Genomic DNA, 20,641 nt, shown 5'->3' on the forward strand with positions numbered 1-20,641 from the left:
ATTTTATTAGATTAAAATTGGCTTACAAAAATTTACACGCCTTGCATGCCTACGGTTACGAAAACAGCTGTGAGCGATTCCTGGGGATGATCCGGAACTAAATATTTAGCATCAGAGAAACCGAAGAGTCCACTTTTTGCAAGGATTCATCGGTTCGGTGAATGACCTTGGACCATCCGATCCCAGTGCGCGGAAGTGCGCGCAAAGTTCGGCCTGTACTGGGACATATTGTGCATCATATATGTATGGATTATTGCACTTCCGTCTGACGGATAGGAATGCCAAAGTGGGTCACGGGAACCGCACGAGTTCGTCTACGAACTGTATCTCAAGCAGCTCCTGCGAGAGGAATTTACGCGAATACGCAATCAGATTGAAGGTGAGTGAAACGGAAGAACCAAACACCGTAAGCACACAGCAAGAAAAAAAAGCAAGCGCGCGGCTGATATGTTGGCGGCTGGTTTAGGTGCTTAGCTTAAGCCTCGAGCTTAGTTTCACTTTGATTCCTCGTTTTTGACCTATTTTTAAAATATTGAGGCACTCATGTGAATCGAGATTTTATAACTGGATCCCATGAGACTAGGCGCTTCCCATTCGACCAAAAATTCCGGTGTGGATTTCCGGAATTTTCGATTGGCGAATGGTACAGACTCTTTCAGTGTGGAAAACGACAGGCCGCACAGTTTTGTTCGCGTGGAATTTTTCAATGACTTCGAGGTTTGAATCGCAAATATAGAAGCAAACAGAACACTGATATGTCGACATCGTGACTTTTTATAGACCACAACAGCATGGACCTTATACAAACCAAAAAGGGCGCAGCGAAAACGTCGCAAAACAAGGGGTTTAATGAGTCGTACAATGGTTCTGAACGCGTTATAAATCTTTGTACATTTCTTAGCCAAGCTATGCTAAACAAACAAGTACACCACAGGGGCATTATTTTTACAAAACGCTTTCTTCACGAATTTAGCTGTAGCTAGTATTTATCGACATATAAGTGGAAAGATTCTAAAGTATTTCAGTTTTCGAATACGCGTCGCCGTCATCCTAGCGTGAGATGTCCAATTCGCTGTCCTCGCGGCCAAAACAATTAGCGCTGAATAGAAAATCGAGAATTTGCATAATTTCCGAAAAAGAGGACAACCTCGTGAGGTATACCCAAATTTTCGAACATATTTTCCTGGAAATTTCCGTTCCATTTGGTTTTCATCCCGGAATTTCCAGAATTTTCGGAAATTCAACAATTTCCGGATTTTCTGGAACTTTTCCCTGGAAATTTTCGTACCATTTGTCCCCGTTTCGAAAATTTCGGATTTTTTGGTCGAATGGAAAGCGCCCTAAAACTACAAAGGCGTGGCGGTGATACAAACAGAAGAAGCTCATTACAAACACGTGTAAATTAGGAGTGGTCTGTGAAAAGGCTTGGGATGTTGTGTGTGAAGAAATTTTTGGGTTCAAAACATTTCGGCTGGTCAAAATGACAATTGGTCTGGGCAAACTTTAGTCATTTTGACTGGTCACGGAAATTGCTTTTAATGCATCTGTCACAGGAAATAAAAAGAATCGACGGGCATTCATATAACAAAGAAACTCAGCAGATTATCTGTACCCTTTGTTTGTCCTTCATTGAACAACAACATGGCATGTCTCCAATATGTTGAAGCATATGTTACCAGGCTCATGTTCCAGTCTTTCTTGTTACTCCTCCCTGCTTGGGCAAGGCAACAGACTAAACTGTACTAAACTGTACTTATCGCCCACTCCACCGGACAAAGCAATGGGAAGACAAAGGGAAAAAATGAATTAATTCCCCAAACCCTCGGGCAAGACAGAAAATCAAAGCCCTCACAAAGCCCCACCCATGCCCCATGTTTTGCGGCCTGGGGGAGGGTGAGGGTTTCCAGTGACAGATGCATAAAAATGTGAGCAGAAAAATGTATTACAGCTTACAAAATCTTGATCAAACAGTCAAATCATGAAATATCTTTTGTTCAAAGACAGCAAAATGTTTTTGCTATAATAATACAGATATAATGTAGAGTGGCCTGCAAAGATAAACAGAAAACTACTGGATGGTATATATTCCTGTAAATCTGCGAAGTAGACCCAATCAAATGTCAATCAACTTCCAGTGTTGTAACAGCAGTTGCGTTCTTTGAGGTAAACACTGAAGAGGTGTAGAGGTACTACAGGTTTCATAACTGAATTAAATTATGCGGAATAACAATGGATGGACCAATGTAATCAAGTATCAATTTTATTGAGAATTATGCATGTCTACCAAGAATACAACAGCACCTTTTTTAGGGGATAGGTATTAGTTGTGGGTTACTACAATCCTGGACAAGAGTGTTGGGACACCAAGCAGGTTCTCCTCTCCCGTTACTAAACAATGTTGATTATCAGGTGTTTTTTTGGCCTTTTTTGAACAAAACTGTGACAATTGGGGGTGGGGGGATGGGGGATACGTGATTCAGCTCAAGTGTCCCAACTACTTTTGTCCGGGGTTGTAGACTTCAATTGACATTCAGTTGGTATATTTATTATTGTTTGGATTAGTTAGAAGCAACCATTTCATGGTTAAATTTATTCCACATCAAACAGAGCACCCAAGAAGAAATAGGAATCAACAGTCTTGAAACTGAATGTATGGACCTTGAAACTGAGCCCCATGGGGAACAGAAGAAAGATGAAGAGAGCATTAAGGACACCCTGAATGAATGTAAGAATGAAGTAGGAAATATCAGCAGTGAGGTTTCGAACATCAGCCATCTAAGGCCGTTTTACAGTTGCTTGCAGCGTGTCAAGTTAGTTATTTTCGATAGATAGAGGTGGAAGGTATATAACGATTTTCTCATAGTAAGGAAAATACTTAAGGTTCTTCCTTAGCGATTCAATTCAGGGAAAGTCTTCATGGTTTTTCCTTCACAAGCCTACATGATATTGTGAGTTTGAAAGCAATCAATAGAAATGAATGATTAAAGGCTCCAGACAATTTTTTTAACACAAGAAACAGAAAGACAAACACTACCTTTTTGTAAATGGTTTCTCGACAGAAAAAAAAAAAAAAACAGAAATGAAGAAGAAAAGGAAAAAAATAATTAGATGTTACCAGCAGGATTCAAACTCCCAGTGTCTTGCTTGGCGAGCAAGTGCTTATCACACTGTGCTACTTGTACATTAGATTTCGAAGGGTGATAGTATTAATTGTATACCCATGTACAGCAGGCTCAAGGGCCTCATAACACCCTTTCATAATTTAGTTTCCAAGTTCAGTGGCTCCTAGCCACTTTGATTATCATCTTCTTGAGACACTCCTTGGAAATTTTCTACATTCCTGTAGTTTTAACTGAAAAAAACAGCTAAAAGAACAGCTGGCAGTACAAACTTCATGTATATTAATCCCCAGAATCAAGACATTGGAGTAATCAACTTGTTGGCACATGGAAAACTGACATTTTCCTTCCTTGAAAAGTTGTACTTAAAGACCTTAAACCACAAAGATGACTATAATGGAGGCACTTAAATTTTCAAAGCGGATTCTGTTTCAAGGTGAATCTTCATGAGATTAATTTCTTAGCGAGCAGACCTCATGCACTGATATTGTGGCCAGCTCAAATAGAGATGATCAGTATCAGTTACTACATTTGCAACCATTATATATTAAATTATCACTGGAAGCAGCCTTGAAAGATAAAAAAGGTACAGATTTTTGTTTTGGATGATTATTCTTGCTAAAATGGAAAAAAGGAGTGTAATATCGATACTTCAGCTTGTTATAAACAATTTCCCAAAAATGAAAATCACACTCGCCAAACGGGTGAGTGATTGATGATTTGTACTTGCCCGACACTTTTCACACTTGCATTGGGAGCAGGTGATCACTAATTTCTGACACTGATATTCCTAAAGAATGGTCTAAATCATCAACACTTAGAACTCCAAAATCCCTTGCATCATGGATCTCCTTAGTCTATCACCATTTTCACTCTCCTGCATAATTTCAACCTAACAAAAGTTTGCATAGCAGGACTCCAGAATAGTATTACCGACTCCCATTCTTGTTTCCAGTTGGAACATTTAAGGGAGCTGGGATTAGACACCTTGCAAAGTCTCCACCTAGCTAGCACCTTCCACTAGCACTTGTGTATCAGGATGAAAACTATTTATCCTCTTTTGTTTGAAATAATTTATAGTCTAGTTACACCTGCCACCCCTCAACTTCCCACCAGGGAGATTTATTTAGTTTCCCCCATAGCAGAAAGGGTTACATTTCACACCATTGAAACTTACCTAGCAGCGACTCACAATTTCATGTAGAGTTCAACTGCAACTTCAACTTCACTACCATTTGTTGCCTCCAAATGACCCTCTTTGGGATCAAATGTACTCTCAGACTTAATCTCGATGAAACTGTCAGGTCATTATTAGTTTTTATTCTCTTTTTATTCTTGTCCCTAGCCATTAACTTGATGTCAATAATGTGATGGTTTAAGCTGCTTTAAATTTACTCCAGCCTGAGTGTAGGCCTCTTGTGTTTTCAGGACAACCCCCTACCTTCTTCCACATAAACTGTCTTTTTATTGTGTGTGACATCAGATAATGGTGTTCTAAAGACAATATTTTCAAAAATATCCTCTTGTTTGGGCACAGGGTAGCTATTTGCTACTACATCCAATAGCAGTACCAAGTAATAACTAAGCATATTATTTCATGGATTCATTTACAGATGCTACAGGAAATCGCCAACAAGTTGACGGTTCAAATGGCACATTGCAGGACCTGTCACCTCAAACAGGAAATGTTCATGATGAGGAGGAAGCTATGATTGCACATGCAAGTGATTTAGTCACACATCATGATCCTTTGGGAACTTCTGCTGATAAACATGGGAGTGAACATTCTTGTAGACATCGTCGTCGCAGCAAGAGCCATTCCTCAGGGCATTGTTCTCCCGTTGGCAACCCCACTAGAAATGGTAAAGGTAAAAAACATAGAAGGACCTCATGTAAAGCCACAATTAACCCCTCTACAAAAGGTAAGTTCCACCACATAAACTGTCTTTTTATTTTGTGTGACATCAAGTAATGGTGTTCTAAAGACGATATTCAAAAAATCCTCTCGTTTGTTGACAGGGTAGCTTTTTGCTACTACATCCAATAACAGTACCAAGTAACTACTAGTAAGCACATTATTTCATGGATTCATTTACAGATGCTGCAGCAAATGGCCAACAAGTTGACAGTCCAAATGGCACATTGCGGGACCCGTCACCTCAAACAGGAAATGTTCATGATGAGGAAGAAGCTATAATTGCACATGCAAGTGATTTAGTCACACATCATGATCCTTTGGGAGCTTCTGCTGATAAACATGGGAATGAACATTCTCGTAGACATCGTCGTCGCAGCAAAAGCCATTCCTCGGGGCGTTGTTCTCCCGTTGGCAACCCCACTAGAAATGGTGATGATCAAAAACAGAGGAGAACCCCATGTAAAGCCACAACTAACGCCTCTACAAAAGGTAAGTTCTCCCACATAAACTGTCTTTTTATTGTGTGTGACATCAAGTAATGGCGTTCTAAAGACAATATTTTCAAAAATATCCTCTTGTTTGGGGACAGGGTTGCTATTTGCTAGTACATCCAATAACATTACCAATTAACTAAGCACATTATTTCATGGATTCATTTACAGATGCTGCAGGAAATCGCCAGCAGGTTGACAGTCCAAATGGCACACTGCGGGACCCGTTACCTCAAACAGGAAATGTTCATGATGAGGAAGAAGCTATAATTCCACATGCAAGTGATAAATTTACACATCATGATCCTTTGGGAGCTTCTGCTGATAAACATGGAAGTGAACATTCTCGTAGACATCGTCGTCACAGCAAAAGCCATTCCTCAGGGCGTTGTTCTCTTGATGGCAACCCCAATAGAAATGGTGAAGATCAAAAACATACAAGGACCTCATGTAAAGCCACAATTAACCCCTCTACAAAAGGTTAGTTTATAAGTTCTGACTAGTCATGCACTCTGCCATCTCTTGTTACCCATGGTTACCTCATTGTTTCACTAACCTCAACCCTACTTTGAACAGTACTGTTTTACTCTTGGGTTAACAAACCTAGGTCTAACCCTAGGTTGATTATCTCTGTTTTAAACAACCAGGTCCTATGTGGAAAGAGGCTCTGTGAGAGTGCAGTGTTTTGCCCAAGAACACAACACAGGGTCAGGGTTTGCACTTAAGTCCAGTGCTTGAACTGTTCAGCTGCTGTTCCAGGGGTAGCTTGGGGGTAACAAGTTATACTGTTTCATGGCACTGAACTAGAGTTGAGCACCACTGCCTTGACCCTAGACTTATTCTAGAACCACATACTAACCATTATGCTACTGCACCAATGAATAAATTTGCAAAGCTACTGGAATTCAAACTGTTTAATATTCAAGATGTCTTTCTTACATTGGCTCCAGATTATTAAACTAAGTTTTGAGTTGAATCCTCTATACTTTGTATAGAGCCCCCTAGTGAGTTCCCTGCTGGTTGGTGTTTGTAACTTATGTGTGTTTATTCCATATAGTTGGTCTACAAGCTGTATGTTTTAAACACAACCAGCTAAAGTTAAAAAAATATAACTTAGTGTGCCCCTCCTATAACAGAGAAACGAAAGGGGGGTGAACTTTCCAAGCCAATGGAGCAAAACTATGGAACAGCATCCCTTTAGACATTCGCAAGAAAGACTCCATTGGCTCCTTTAAATCTTCTGTTAGAAAACATTTTTTGTCCAAGAACCCTTAGCTTAGTTTTTAGTTGTGCATATCTAGATTTAGATTTTTAAAATTTTTAACTTTTATCATATCTTTAAATTTTAGCTGTATTCTATTTTGTAATTTTTATTATCTTATAAGTGTAAATAGCTTTTAATTTTTAACTTAGGATAGAGGGCCACTGGTTCGTCAGTTTTTTACTGTTATGTATTACCCTCTGTTAATAAAGTTGTTACTTACTTACTAAAGGTGGTGTTAAAGCTTCTTTATTGCTTCTTACCTTTACCTGTGCCGGTCACAGCCTTGTGGCGTTTTTATGCCAGACCATAAACTGGAGTTAACATTTAGCTCAATTGAATCTTACGCTTGTCGCTGTTGTTGGAATGCATTATCCATAACAAGGTCAACCTCTCTTGGCCTTGTGCCGCCTATTAACCTTATTTACTGACCTGGATCTCGTTCTAGTAGCGGGAAAGACCTTCTGCCCCTCTTCACTACTTAAATTCATCATATTTATTTTCTTAAAAAAAGTGTATTTTAATTATTAAAATAAAATTTTTAACTGTAACTACTCCTCCCTCCTGGGGAGCCAGACGTGCAGACAGCAAGCTGACCAGACTCCATTCCTTTGTCCCTGTCTGGCAGTCTAAACCAGCTATCACTTCAAATGGTAGCCTCCAACTGCTGATCGGGTCACTTCATTGTAGACGGGAAGCTATTGCACCTGACAGGTTCTTTCTTTGATGCATGATTTCCCTAAGTAACCCGCGCTTTTGTCTAATCTCAGTTCCTTTGTCTGTGTCAGCAAGGAATTTCAGAAAGACCTGGTTATGTGGGTGCAATTCTTTCTGTTCCCATTCGTTTGTTTCCCTAGTCACGGATTGGTTAGGGAGCATAACTACACCCCAACTGGTTTAATGGTAAATGGCTCCCTCAGCAGCGATGTACCTCCTTCCCAGATATAAGCATTACTTGGCAGGAACTTTTCCCTGTCTACTAAGCTTTTGCCACATGAGAGTCTGGTGTGATAGCCATGCATATTCTCCTTTCCAGAATGGTTTTGCTGACCTCCTTTCTTCTTTCCTGATGGAACGTTTTAGGAATTAAGCTGGCACAAAGCTGGCACAAATGTCTTTACCTACTTATGGAGTAGTACTCTCTGCTGGGGAGGCCACTTTGACACTTTTTATTTCCTCTTTAGCTGAGATAGATAGATAGATAGATAGATGCATTAAGTTTCACGGCATTGAATTTTTTTACTCTTCAAGTCAATTGTGGGTCGCTGCTAGGTAACAATTACCTAGCAGTGACTTACAATTTACTTGTAGAGTGCAACTTTAATTTCTCTGCCATGCTTTGCCACCAAAACACCCTCCCTAGGATCAAATGTCCCCCTGATTGTCCAGATGAAACTGTCAGCCCATTACTCTTTTCATTCTCAAAAGCGCTTTTAAACTTCTTGCCCCCAAATATTCATTCGATATTGATATGGTAATACTGTGGGCTGCTCTAGCCTTCCTTGGCCTTTTTTTGGGAGGTGCAGTGGCTGTATGGTTGGTGGGCTGGACTCCAGACGAGTGGTCCAGCGTGGAGCCCTGGCCAAAGACATAAATGTTCTGTTCTTGGACAAGACACTTCTCTCTCACGGTGGCTCTCTCCACCTAAGTGTACAAATCACGAATGGGTAGCTTTGCTGCATAATACTGAGGGGGGGGGGGGGGGGACCTAACCTGCAGTGGACTAGCATTCCATCTAGCAACAACCCTTCAAATCTCACATCCACATCCCCACACTATCATTCCTCTAGGAGCTTGGCATAGGTACACACCACTCTGCCTCTTGCTTGTGTCTCCCATCACGTAGTCTCATATGCCGCTTGTTGACATTAGCCCAAGTACAGGCCTTGCATGCAGCGGGCAGCTCTTAGGTCCAGGACAACCCCCTACCTTCTCTGACATAAACTGTCTTATATTGTGTGACTTCAAGTTGGTGTTTTTAAGACAACAATTTGAAAATGTTATCTTGTGTGGCCGATCCATCTCCATTTCCATCTCTGTATAGTAATTAAATCTTCTCCTGCTTGGTGTGCTGCCACAACTCCTCATTGGAGATCTTACTTGGCCACCACACCCCTAAGATGTACTGGAGCCTAAGATTGTTGAAGGTCTGGAGTTGGGTGATGATCTCCTATGTTAGTCACCAGGTCTTGGCTCCATAAAGCAGAACCGACTTCACGTCGAAATGGAAGATCCTTATCTTTGCCCACAGAGTGATGAACTTTGATCTCCATATTGGTCTTAAAATGGATAAAGCAGCTTGTGTCTTTCTGCCCCTGTCCTCAACATCTTCCTCAGTGCCGCCAGTTGTGGTGATAAGACTGCCAAGGTATGTGAAGGCTGTTACCTGCTCCAGGATCTATCCTGCACTGCTGATGTTGCCAGTGTTTGGTGAGGGCCGAATCCTCACCTCCTTGGTGCTGGTTGCATTTACCTTGAGCCCGACCCTGGCAGCTTGTTCTTGCAGCAACTCGAACTTCTGGCTCAGCAAAACCAAGTAATCTGCAAAGTCCAAGTCCTCTAACTTCTGCACCAGGGTACATTGGATCCCTGTCACATTATCACCAATGGCTTGATGAGATACGCAGTCTTATGGCACGAGGAAGAGAAGTGGGCTGAGCAGGCACTCCTGACAGACTCCAGTACTCCTGCTGAAGGGCTCTGTCGTATCAACACCTTAGAAATCCCTTGCTTTGAAGCCACTGTAAAAGACCCGATCCACCTCACGATTTTCTCAGAGATCTGGTAGTGCCACATGATCTTTCAGAGCACCTCCCGATCTGCAGAATCAGGTGCCTTTTCAAAGGTATGAAAACCAGACATAGTGTTCCATTCCAAGGTCTGCCCTCAAGATAATCCACAGTGTGGCAATCTGGTCACAGCAGGATCTCTCCTTGTGACATCCTACACGCTCATCCCAAAGTCTGTACTCAAGAGAATCCTTCATCCCCTCTAGAATGGTCTTACAAAGAACTTTGCTTGCAACAGAGAGGAGCATAATGCCTCTCCAGTTCTTACAAAGGGAGTGGAACAGATATCCCTTCTTGGTAAGTTTACGCCTAGCTTCCAATCCTGGGGGATGACTTCCTCATTGCATATGTTATTGAGGTTGGAATGGAGAACCTTGAATGAAAGCAGTCGTCCCTCCTTCCAGGCCTCTGGGCGATGTCAAACCCAGCAACTTTCTCGTTCTTCAGGGCTTTCAACTGTCTCTTGACCTCTGCTATAGTGATATGTCCTGCTCAGATGCCTAGTGGTGGCCATTCAGATAACTAGGAGGTGGTCTGATCCTACATTTGCGCTGCATTATACCCTACTGTCCTGTAGCAAGATCCTCCATGTTCCGCTATAGCCACATCATCAATCTGGTTCTCAGAGGTCCCATTAGGAGATCTCCATATGAGCTTGTGAGATTTCTTGTGGGAAGAGTATTCCCCCGATTACAAGTCCATTCAATGCACAGAAGTAACGGAACATTTTGCCATTCTCATTGATCACTCCCCATAGATGCTTCCTAATTCCTATTGTCTGAGCCCACCTTTGCATTAACATCGCTGCTCAGACATTGGCTCCCACTCCATCAATCTATTTCTGACCTCCTTTGACAAGATCAATGCAACACCTAACCTTTTTCATGTGGTGCATCATCACCTGCCAGGACAGAATAGAGTACCATCTCTCCAGTTATCAAATGGACCTTCCCAGCCTTTGTCCATCTTGTTTCGCTAACTCCCAGAATAACTTGTTCCAGCTTTCTTAATTTCTTGGCAACCTGGTACAGGGTTGCTATTCGCGCTATATTTACATGTAATGATATTAACTATGACAATATGTTTCTAAACACATTATTTCAACGATTAATTCACAGATGCCTTAGGAAATGGCCAACAAGTTGACGGCTCAAATGGCATATCACAGAACCGGTTACTCCAAGCGGGCAACGTTCGTGGTAAGGAAGAAGCTATAGTTCCACATGCAAGTGATAAATTCACACATCATGATCCTTTAGGAGCTTGTTCTGAGAAACATGGGAGTGAACGTTCTCGCAGACATCGTCGTCGGAGCAAAAGCCATTCCTCAGGGCCTTGTACTCCCATTGGTTACCCCACCCAAATTGTTAAAGACCAAGAACCTAGAAGGACTTCACGTAAAGCGACAGCTAACACCTCTAGGAAAGGTAAGTTTATTAGTTATTATTGTTGTACACTCTGCCACCAATACTGTTCCTAAGGAACTCGGAGAGGAATTTGCTAAACTCACCTCCCCTTTGGCCTTTGCTAAGGCTCTGCTTTATTATTTACAACCACTCTCAATCAGCAGAGTAGCAAAAATATGCATTAGAACGTGATGGCCTATGGCCTATGGTTCATGATTTCTCTAACTCGGGTTTATCTAATCCCAGCTCCTTTGTTCACCTCAGTAAGGAATTCCAAAAAGATCTGGATATGCATACTTCCTGGCTTCTTGGGGTGAGTTTCACCTGTTTTGACCCCTGTTTTCTTTCTGTTCCAATTTTGTTTCCCTAGGCAGCGATGCCTCTAGGTTAATTGGTGAGGGAACATACCTCAATGACCACTGATTTAAAGGTGAATGGTTCCCTCAGCAATGATGTGCATCTTCCTCAGAAGTAAGCATTGCCTTGCAGGAACTTTTCCCTCTACTTAGCTTGTGCCATATGAGAAACTTTGTGGCACGATAGGCATGTGCATTTAGTTGAAGAGTTCAGCTGCAACCTTGACTTTGCCCTTGGGTTATCCAGACGAAACTGTCAGCTCATTGCTTTTTTGTTCTCGAAAGCATTCTTAAACTTTTGCCCTTAACCATTCACTCGACCTTCAGACAGTGATGCTTTGGGCGGCTTTTGCTCTAGCCTTCTTTAGCTTCTTTTTGGGTGGTACGGTGGCCTTATGGTTGGTGGGCTGGACCCTAGATCGAGCGGTCCAGGTTCAAGCCCTGGTAGGAGACATTGTGTTGTGTTCTTGGACAACACACTTTACTCTTCCAGTGCCTCTCTCTCCATGTAGGACCTGTGCTGGGTACCTGTGGACTAGCATTCCATCTAGCAACAACCCTTCGATCAGGCACTAAAATGATGCCTGGTTTGCCTTAGCTTGGGTGAGAGATGGTGGCCACACCCACTTTTCCAAGGTATCATTCCTCGAGGAGCTTAGCATAGGTACACGCCATTCTTCCTGAGTGCCTCATGACACCCATCTCATGGTTTTATTACGACTCGCTGACATTAGCCCCAAGTACAGGATGCACGCGCAGCAGGAAACTTCCAGGTCCAGGACAATCCCCTGCCTTCTCCCACTTAAGGTTATTCCCCAGTATTGCATTGCGCATCCCTTCTGCGCATAATTTCACGCGTGATTAGCGCGCGCGCATTACAAAATGGCGGCTTTTTCTTTACAGCTGGACCTCGCCATAGAGGTAAATCGTCATTTTCTCGCAAACGAGTATGGTGATCTATCATTTTTTCTGTTGTTTTGAATTGAGTAATAAATTTCTCTGTGTAAAATAAATATGGACCAATTCTCAGTGTAGAACAAAAAGCAATCGTCGGAAACGTAAATTTAGCAAGCAATCGTAACTACAATCATGGTGCTATTATAAGGATTTATATGGGTATATACAAGGTGCTTTTGCTCCTAAACGAACATGGGAACCCCTCATTTTTATTTCAAAATTTAAGTTCCTATAATGTAAACAATCGATAGACAAAGTTTCACAAAAATCTCAGTGCAGGTTCTATTTCAGCGGAATGACCTTAAACTGTCTTTTTGTTGTGCGTGACATTAAGTTGGTATTCTCAAGACCTGAGGGGTACTCCTTTATTCAGGCTATACGGGAACGTGCCGCTGGGCAGGGTATGATTTTTTGGCCCCGTTGTCCTGAACAGGGTATACAATTTTACTCGCCTCTGTCCTAAACAGGGTCAAGACCTGTCTTTAACAGGGAATGGTGTTACGAGCAGGGAGACTTTAACCGGCCATTACAAGGTCATCAGTCAACATCAGATCATTTTCTAACCAAGGATGCCATTGTTGTCGGTAGATTTTTTTTCCAGTTATCAGTATTATAGCAAGCGCGCATTGACAGAATAGATCGTAACAGTAGGTCTAGTTTCTGTGTGTTTCTTTGTCCTACACAGGGTAGGGTTTTTAGAGTATTTTTGTCCTAAACAGGGTCAGGATTTCAAACCCTCAGCCGCGCCCCTATACCCAAACATGGGTCAAGTACCCCCCCCCCCGTCTCAAGACAACATTTTTGAAAATATGGTCTTGAATGGGAGCATTTGCTATTGACTGCTGTATTTAATTACGCAAAATATGACAATAAGTTTCTAAGCACATTATTTTACAATTGCCGCAGGAAATAACCGACGAGTCGATAGCTCAAATGGTTTGTCACAGGATCCGTCTTCCCAAACAGAGAACGTTCACGATGAAAAAGTTATAAATCCACGTGCAATTGATACATTGAAGCATCCTGATCCTTTAGGAGTTCCTGGTAATAAACAAGGCAGTGAAAATGCTCGTAAACATCGTCGGAGCAACAGCCGTTCCTCTGGGGCTTGTGGTCCCGTCAGCAACCCCACCGGCAAAAGTAAAGATCCAGAACGTAGAAAGACTTCTGGTAAAGTGTTGGCAATAACTGCAGAAACGTTACTGGCTAACTGCCAAAAGGAACTTCAAGAAAAGATGACAGCCGTAACAGAGCAACATACTAAAAAGATCGATGGAGTAAGTGGTCTTCTAGGTCGGCTGCGTGTATTGAAACACATTCGTTTGGAAGATTATGAACGAATATGCTCAGAGAGAGAAGCTCTAAAGCAAAAGAAAGATGAGCTACAGCTACAGAAGGATGAATTTCAACGCTTTAAAGCTCAGATAACTTCTTGTCTGCTTGACCAAAGCTCTCAGCCGTTGTCACGTGTAAAGGGTACAATCAAGGAATTGAGGACTGCTGTTGGTAGAGAATGCCACAGGCTTGAAGCAGCCCTTCCAATGTACGCACGAAAAACCACCATAACTGACACTGTCAAGCAAAACCAGGTTTGTGTTGTTCTCGGAGAAACTGGATCAGGCAAAAGCACTCAGATGACCCAGTATCTCTACGAAGCTGGGTTTGCTAAGAACGGCCTAATCGTTTGCACTCAACCACGAAAAGTTGCAGCCACTAGTTTAGCAGCCCACGTTGCTGAGGAAATGAGTGGGGTTGTCGGACAGGTTGTTGGTTGCCATGTAGGAGGGAACATCCAAGCAAGCAAGACAACTGGTATTATCTACGCAACAGATCACATTCTCCTCAATGAATGCCTGAGAGATCCTAATCTATCCAAATATTCTTGCATAATTATCGATGAGGCACATGAACGCAGTCTTTACTCAGACCTACTTCTTGGAATGATCAAGAAAAGCCTTGTACAACGTCCCGAGCTGCGAGTGGTCATCACTTCAGCTACCATTGATCCTGCTATCTTTGTGGCGTATTTTGATAAGTGTCCCGTTTTGAAGGTGTCTGGTAGAATATTCCCTGTGGATGTCATATGGAAAGATGGTCCAACAAGCAATGCAGAAAACTATCTGCAAGAGGCTGTTAATGCAGCTCAGGAAATTCACCGCAGGGAAGGTCCAGGAGACATTCTGGTGTTTCTTACTTCCCCGGTGGAAACAGAACGTGCGTGTGAAAAGTTAGGAAAGATTGAGCCTGATCCAAATCTGGTTTGTCTCCCGCTTCATGGAAAGCTACGTCAAGAAGAGCAGAGGAGGGTGTTCAAGGAAGGCGTAGGCAAACGAAAAGTAATATTTGCAACGAATTGTGCGGAGACGTCCATTACAATTCCTGGGATAAGGTTCGTGGTGGACACTGGCATGGTAAAAGAAATGACGTTTGACCCAAAACGCAACAAAAGTTCTTTGGAAGTAACAACCATTCACAAGAGTTCTGCTGAGCAACGCAAAGGACGAGCGGGAAGGACACAGGCTGGAAAGTGCTATCGACTTTACAGTGAGGACGAATATGCAGCAATGGAAGATCGGTCCAGACCAGAGATTTTACGAGTCCATCTGGGCCAGGCAATGTTGAAATTAATGGAACTGGGCATCGAAAATGTGACAGAGTTTGAGTTTGTGGAATCACCACCACTGGAATCAATAAAACTTGCCTTAGAGGACTTGGAATTGCTTGGAGCCACCGCTAATGGACAGCTTACAGAGCTTGGCCACAAGATTGCTCGAGTTCCATTGGAGCCGCGCATAGCAAAGCTCTTATTTGATGGCATTTATCAAGGAATCGGTGCTGAAGCTTTGGCGTTAGCAGCCATTGCAACTGTAAGTGGTAGCGTATTTTTCCGCATGGGTAGCGAAGAGGAAAAGCATGTGGCTGACAGTAGGAAAGTCGGTTTCTGTCACAATGGTGGTGACCTGTTGACGTTGCTGGAAGTGTACAGACAACACCTGAAGCAACCTAAAGGAAAGCGAAACAAGTGGGCCTTTGACAACAGCTTGAACGCAAAATCGCTTCGCTTGGCAGATGAGACAATCAAAGAGCTCAAGCTGGCTTTGAATCACGAGCTGAACATTAGAGTAACAGATGCTATTCAACAGAATGAGAGTACTGACCTGAAGCTGCAAAAGATTTTGGTATCATGTTATGCCGCCAATCTTTGTGTGTTCACTGGCCACCAGAAGGCAGGGTACAGAGTGGTGGCATTCAATCACTGTGCGCAGTTGCATCCTTCTTCAGCACTCAAGTTCCTTGGAGAAACACCTCAGTTTATCGTTTTTGAACAACTCCTTAAGACATCTCGAGACTTTGTCATCAACGCAACCCCTGTGGAAGAGACGTGGCTTCACGAAATGATGTCAGCAGGAGCTGTTAAGTGTGATTTCGAACAACTGATGTCAACAGTGCTGACAGAGGTTGCTTTGCCCTGTAGTCGAGACCTGATGACTTCAGCGTTTGGAGGATTCCGAAGACGAATGATTGATGCAGTTGAAGAGAAAGTGTCGAAATGTTGTGATGGTAGTTTGGTTGTGCTAGAGAAGAACGAAGAATCAGGCCAAGTGAAAATCTTTGTGCCACCAATCCACGTAGTCAAGGCTCTCTCTGTTGTGGGACAACACTTAGAGGAAAACAGGAAATTGCTGAGGGGCGAGCGAAAAGAAGAGTATCTAAAAGAAGATTGTCAGAGCAGCAGAATTGTTTGGGGACAAGGTGGGGAAGTGCAGGAATTGCTAATGCCTCATATGTATCTAACCGTGACAGTCGGTGAGATACAAGACGGTAACGCCTTGGTCGTCTTAGATTACTTGAAGTCGTTTGGAGAGATTGTGAAACACAATTTCAAGGAGCAGAGATGCAAGATGCGATTGTTTGCCACTTTCAAACATTCTGAAGACGCGGCCATGGCAGTTAAAAGCTCCTCCAGTAACCCACTGGGCATGGACGAAAAAGTGAAGCCGTCCCAGGCAATGTCTGATAACACACATTCACAAGTCCCTCAGTTTAAAGTGAAAGCCAAGTGGCTCCGACGTCCTGGTAAAGGTACAGGTTCCATTGAATTTTTCAACGCTGATGATTTTGCGTTTACACTTAGCAGTCTTTCCTTCCAGTCGCTAATGATAACATCGAATCGGGTTACATTTCAAGCGGACAAGCTTCGCGAAGGGCAGCTATTCATGAGAGGACTCCATCCCGAAACTTCAATGGAGGATGTGAAGTCTGCTATCGAAAGAAGATTACCTAGTGTGAAAGTGAAAAACGTGTTTATCCATCGATTAGCAGAATTTCCTACTAGCGATGAAACCCTTGATTCACAGACGTTATCCTTTCAAGAACGTCTCTACACCTTTGCTACAGAAGGCCAATTTTCCGTTCATTTGAAAAGACCTTCACCTAAAGATTTTGATGGGCATGCCTATCTGACGTTCCAAGACGCTGAGGAGGCTCAAGCAGTCGTGAGAGGTCTTAGTGGCCAACGTATCTTTGACATCGGGATCGTAACCCTGGAACCCATCCTTTCAACTTTCTTGTTGTGTTCAAGAAATGTCTTCACTGTCATCGAAGATGAGCTGCGCGCAGTTGTGAAGGAACTAGATATGACCTTTGACAAGAGGTTAGTTTTGAAAGTAAACTGTCAACGCAAAGACCAGCGAGTCTCCATCGAAATCCAAAGTGACTGTACGGAGCACTTTATTCGTGCAACAACAGCATTCAATGAGATCCTCAACGGAGACCGGATTGACTGCAAAACTTCGAAAACCTTGGAAATATTAATGACCAATCAGGTGAAAGACGTCTTGCAAGCCATCGAGAAAGATACTGGAACTGTAATCAATCAAGATTGGAAGAACAAAGTTGTCCGAATACATGGAAACGAGGCCAGTCGAGAATCAGCCAAGTGCGCTATCAACAAGTTTCTTGATGACTCCATCGCAAGTAACAGTCACCCATGGGAGATTCAGCTTCGGGGACCAGGCAAGCCACGCGGGCTGCTGAAAACTCTTTTTAAGAGATTTGGCGTAGATCTCAAAGGACTGCAGGATATTCCTGGTGTCCAAAAGATCCATGTTGAATTCCGCAACCACGTACTTAAGATTCAGAGTTCCGATGAAGCTCGGGAAACAATCAATTCCTATGTGGAAGAGTGTTCCGAAAATCTTCCCAAGGAATCATCCCTTTTACCATCCGAAGGTCAAACCCAGCTGACTTGTGGCATCTGCCTGTGTGATGTGGACGACACAACTGATTTGTATAGACTTGCCTGCTGTGGCCATAGCTACGACAAGAGCTGTGTTATCCAGCAACTGAAATCTGCAGAGTTTCCACTTAAGTGTGCCACAGAGGATTGTGAAGAGCTCCTTGTGTGGAAAGATTTGCAGAATCTGTTGAGCGAAAAGGAGAGAAGAAAGCTCGCTATCAGTGCGTTGGACGAGTACGTCAAAAAGAATCGCGAAATTGTCAAGTATTGTCCAACTGCCGACTGCGGTATGGTGTACCGCGTCTCGACGGAAGGAAGACGCTTCACTTGTTGCGCATGCCTAGCCGAAATCTGCACGTCTTGCCACGTGCAGTGGCACAACGGGCTCACTTGTACCATGTTCAAATCAGGAGAGCAGGTAGAGGGATGTTTAGAAGACTGGATGATGAAGGACCCAAGCAATAGGAAGATTTGTCCCAAATGTAAGACGCCAATTGAAAAGATTGATGGCTGTAATCATATGACATGCTCTGGGTGTAAATCGCACATGTGTTGGCTGTGCCTGGAGGTGTTCCCAACAGGAGACCAGGTTTATGATCATCAACGACACTGTCCGAAGCGTTAAGAGTGTGAACCGATTTCTTCTCTGCAACTTAAGAGTGTGTCCTCTTTTGTGACGTTTACGACCGACGATACATTGTGTTCTAGCTATACATTGTAAGCTTGTTGCCACTGGTAACATCCTAGCAGTCTGTTATTATTAGATTTGTGTAACGTTTTCCTAGATGTCCTCTGCCTTTATTTCAAGCATTAAAACTTGCTAAATAGAGAGCGCTTAACGTGTTTCGGCACAAGAGGATACTGAGGAATGAAATCGTAAAATTCTATGCTTATCTAGATCCGCCATCCAGACCATATGGTGACAGTGTACTGTTTATACTTGATGTTTTAGCTTCAAAAAGAAGATATATCAAACGCGCAAGACAGTCTTTTACATTTCAAAGACCTCGAAGGATTCCGAATACTCCGCTGCGCATCGAAAATGTAACTTTCTTCTTGTTTTGGAATAGCCTGCTGAGACTGCGTCAGTCTAGACCGCCGGTATTATATAGACCCCCGGGTATCGACCATATCGAGGATTTTGTGGCACGTTCGGCTGCACCGCTGGTTAGGTTCGGGAAAGTGGTAAAACTAAGTTTAACCTTACAGCTGATAGTCGTGACCAATACGATTCAAAAAATGGGGTATGTCTTTATCTCCATTCCTAAGAACAAGAATTTGTTTCCAAAACTTCCACACCTTACACGAGTAAAATTATTCGAAGGCAAGAGGTGACGCATCATGACGACCTAGTTTTACAAGGGCAAATATTAAAGAGCGGAGTTATTATTTGATTATCTCAAGGGTGTTCCAAGCACCCATGGTGCCTCCCACAATCTGAGAAAGAAATAACTTATATGGCCTCTGAAGTGCTTTTATAGCCGTAAGACCCTCAAGAGTGCAAAATGGGACATCACCTTCAGTTAGTCAGTACTTTGTCAATTTATTTGAATATCTGGCAGCACAATTTTTAGGAAGATTTGCTTTTCGAAATGATGAAATTGGACCTCCACTTATATCTGACATCAAAGACCATTTCTGTAGCCTTTTGGAACTTTTTTGTGGATATATTGAACTGTTTCTGGTAACGGTGTAACTTTTCAGGTTTGATGTGATTTATGTGATAGTCTGTAACTTGTGATCAGCTGTTCTTTTTTCACACGGAGGCAGAAGAGAGAGAGGAAGTGGAAGGGGCACATTCGTTTGACAAGTCGTCTGCTTTCCCCAAATTTAAGTCTGTCATCTGACATGTCATATATGTCGTAATACGTTTGAGCCAGTCAGAATTTACCAGAGATCATGTTTGTTTCTGGTTACATTTCCTGTAGCCTGATTCTCAGACGTCTGAGGTCATTCGCGGTCCCTCTTTCTCCTCTCTCTCAAGGGGTAGCGAAGGGGCTGCGAATGACCCAGAATGTCTGAGAATCAGGCTACATTTTCCTCCTGAATCATCAATGGAGGATGTAAATTTACTGGAAATGGCATGTCTCTAGTTAACAAATAAATTCCATGTTGCTGTGTGTCTGTTCAGTAAAGCTGGGTTCCCACTAGTGATGCAAACATAGGCATAAGCATAAAAGAAGCTAATGCTAGTGAGGATGGTTGCAAAATGAGCATAAGAATATCAAAACCTTAAGTTCCTCTTATGCTCATGTTGCTGTTGTGTCGATCAGTGAGGACTTTATGCTTATGTCAACCATGTTCTCACTGAATATAAGCGTAAGCGTAAGAAGAAGGCTTAGGCTTATGTCTTGGCCAGGTCTTGGCCTTCCTTACTAGCGCATATGCTTCTTATGCTTATGTTTGTGTCACAAGTGAGGACTGGGCTTAATACATCACAAATTGCACCAAAATGTGTTAAGAGCAAGTGTCTCATGAGGCGATATTGAATGTACCACTGATCTTACACACATTTTGACGTCTTCTATAATCTACTACTAAACAGATGCACAGCAACATGGAAACTACTTGTTTTATATAACAAAGAAACAAAATGGGATGTTTATGATGCCATCTATGCATCTGTCCTCCAATAGATCATAAGTAAGAACCAATCAAAATGCAAGAATTAGTAAGTAACAACCAATTAAAATGTGAGAATTATTTATATATAAAAGCCCAATTGATGTCATTTGAATGTTGGCATTTGGATAAGTTAAAACAGGGGCCCTCATGGAAAATGACATGTCAGTATAAAAGGGGGTTGCCAATTAGTGACATTTACCATCTGTTGGCTGCTCTCTAATTTGAAATTTGGTCTTTCAGCCTATTTTGCTTCACAATTTTGACGTTTTCCCTCTCTTCCACTGCTGCGGAAAAAGAAAAATACCTGATTGCAGGTTACACAGATCAGCAGAGAGACAAAAAAATATTCCTATAGATGGCATTTAGATTACAGACATTAAGGAAAGAAAGGAAAAGGATTTGTATGAGGAGAGGTGCAGGAAATCCTCTATTTTCAGGCATTCTAGTTTGCACACTCATCATTACAAGTTCAGGAAAAAG

The 20,641-nt window shown here is 42.5% G+C and overlaps 1 protein-coding gene across 4 annotated transcripts; it reads left to right on the forward strand.

Moving 5' to 3' along the window:
- The first annotated feature begins 145 nt into the window (after positions 1-145).
- LOC145489888 (uncharacterized) lies at positions 146-20,631 on the forward strand. 4 transcript variants are annotated; one of them, XM_081468958.1, is made up of 7 exons: positions 146-379; positions 2,608-2,725; positions 4,733-5,041; positions 5,218-5,526; positions 5,700-6,008; positions 10,697-11,005; positions 13,204-20,631. In XM_081468958.1, the coding sequence occupies exons 1-7, from the start codon at positions 242-244 to the stop codon at positions 18,159-18,161; spliced, it is 6,450 nt and encodes a 2,149-aa protein (XP_081325084.1). In that variant the 5' UTR covers positions 146-241; the 3' UTR covers positions 18,162-20,631. The 4 variants fall into 4 exon arrangements, with proteins under 4 accessions (XP_081325084.1, XP_081325086.1, XP_081325088.1 ...); XM_081468960.1 differs by having other exon boundaries at positions 4,733-4,981; XM_081468962.1 differs by lacking the exon at positions 5,700-6,008.
- The last annotated feature ends 10 nt before the right edge of the window (positions 20,632-20,641 follow it).

This window comes from Orbicella franksi, chromosome 6 (assembly GCF_964199315.1).
Source record: "Orbicella franksi chromosome 6, jaOrbFran1.1, whole genome shotgun sequence".
NCBI lineage: Eukaryota > Metazoa > Cnidaria > Anthozoa > Scleractinia > Merulinidae > Orbicella > Orbicella franksi.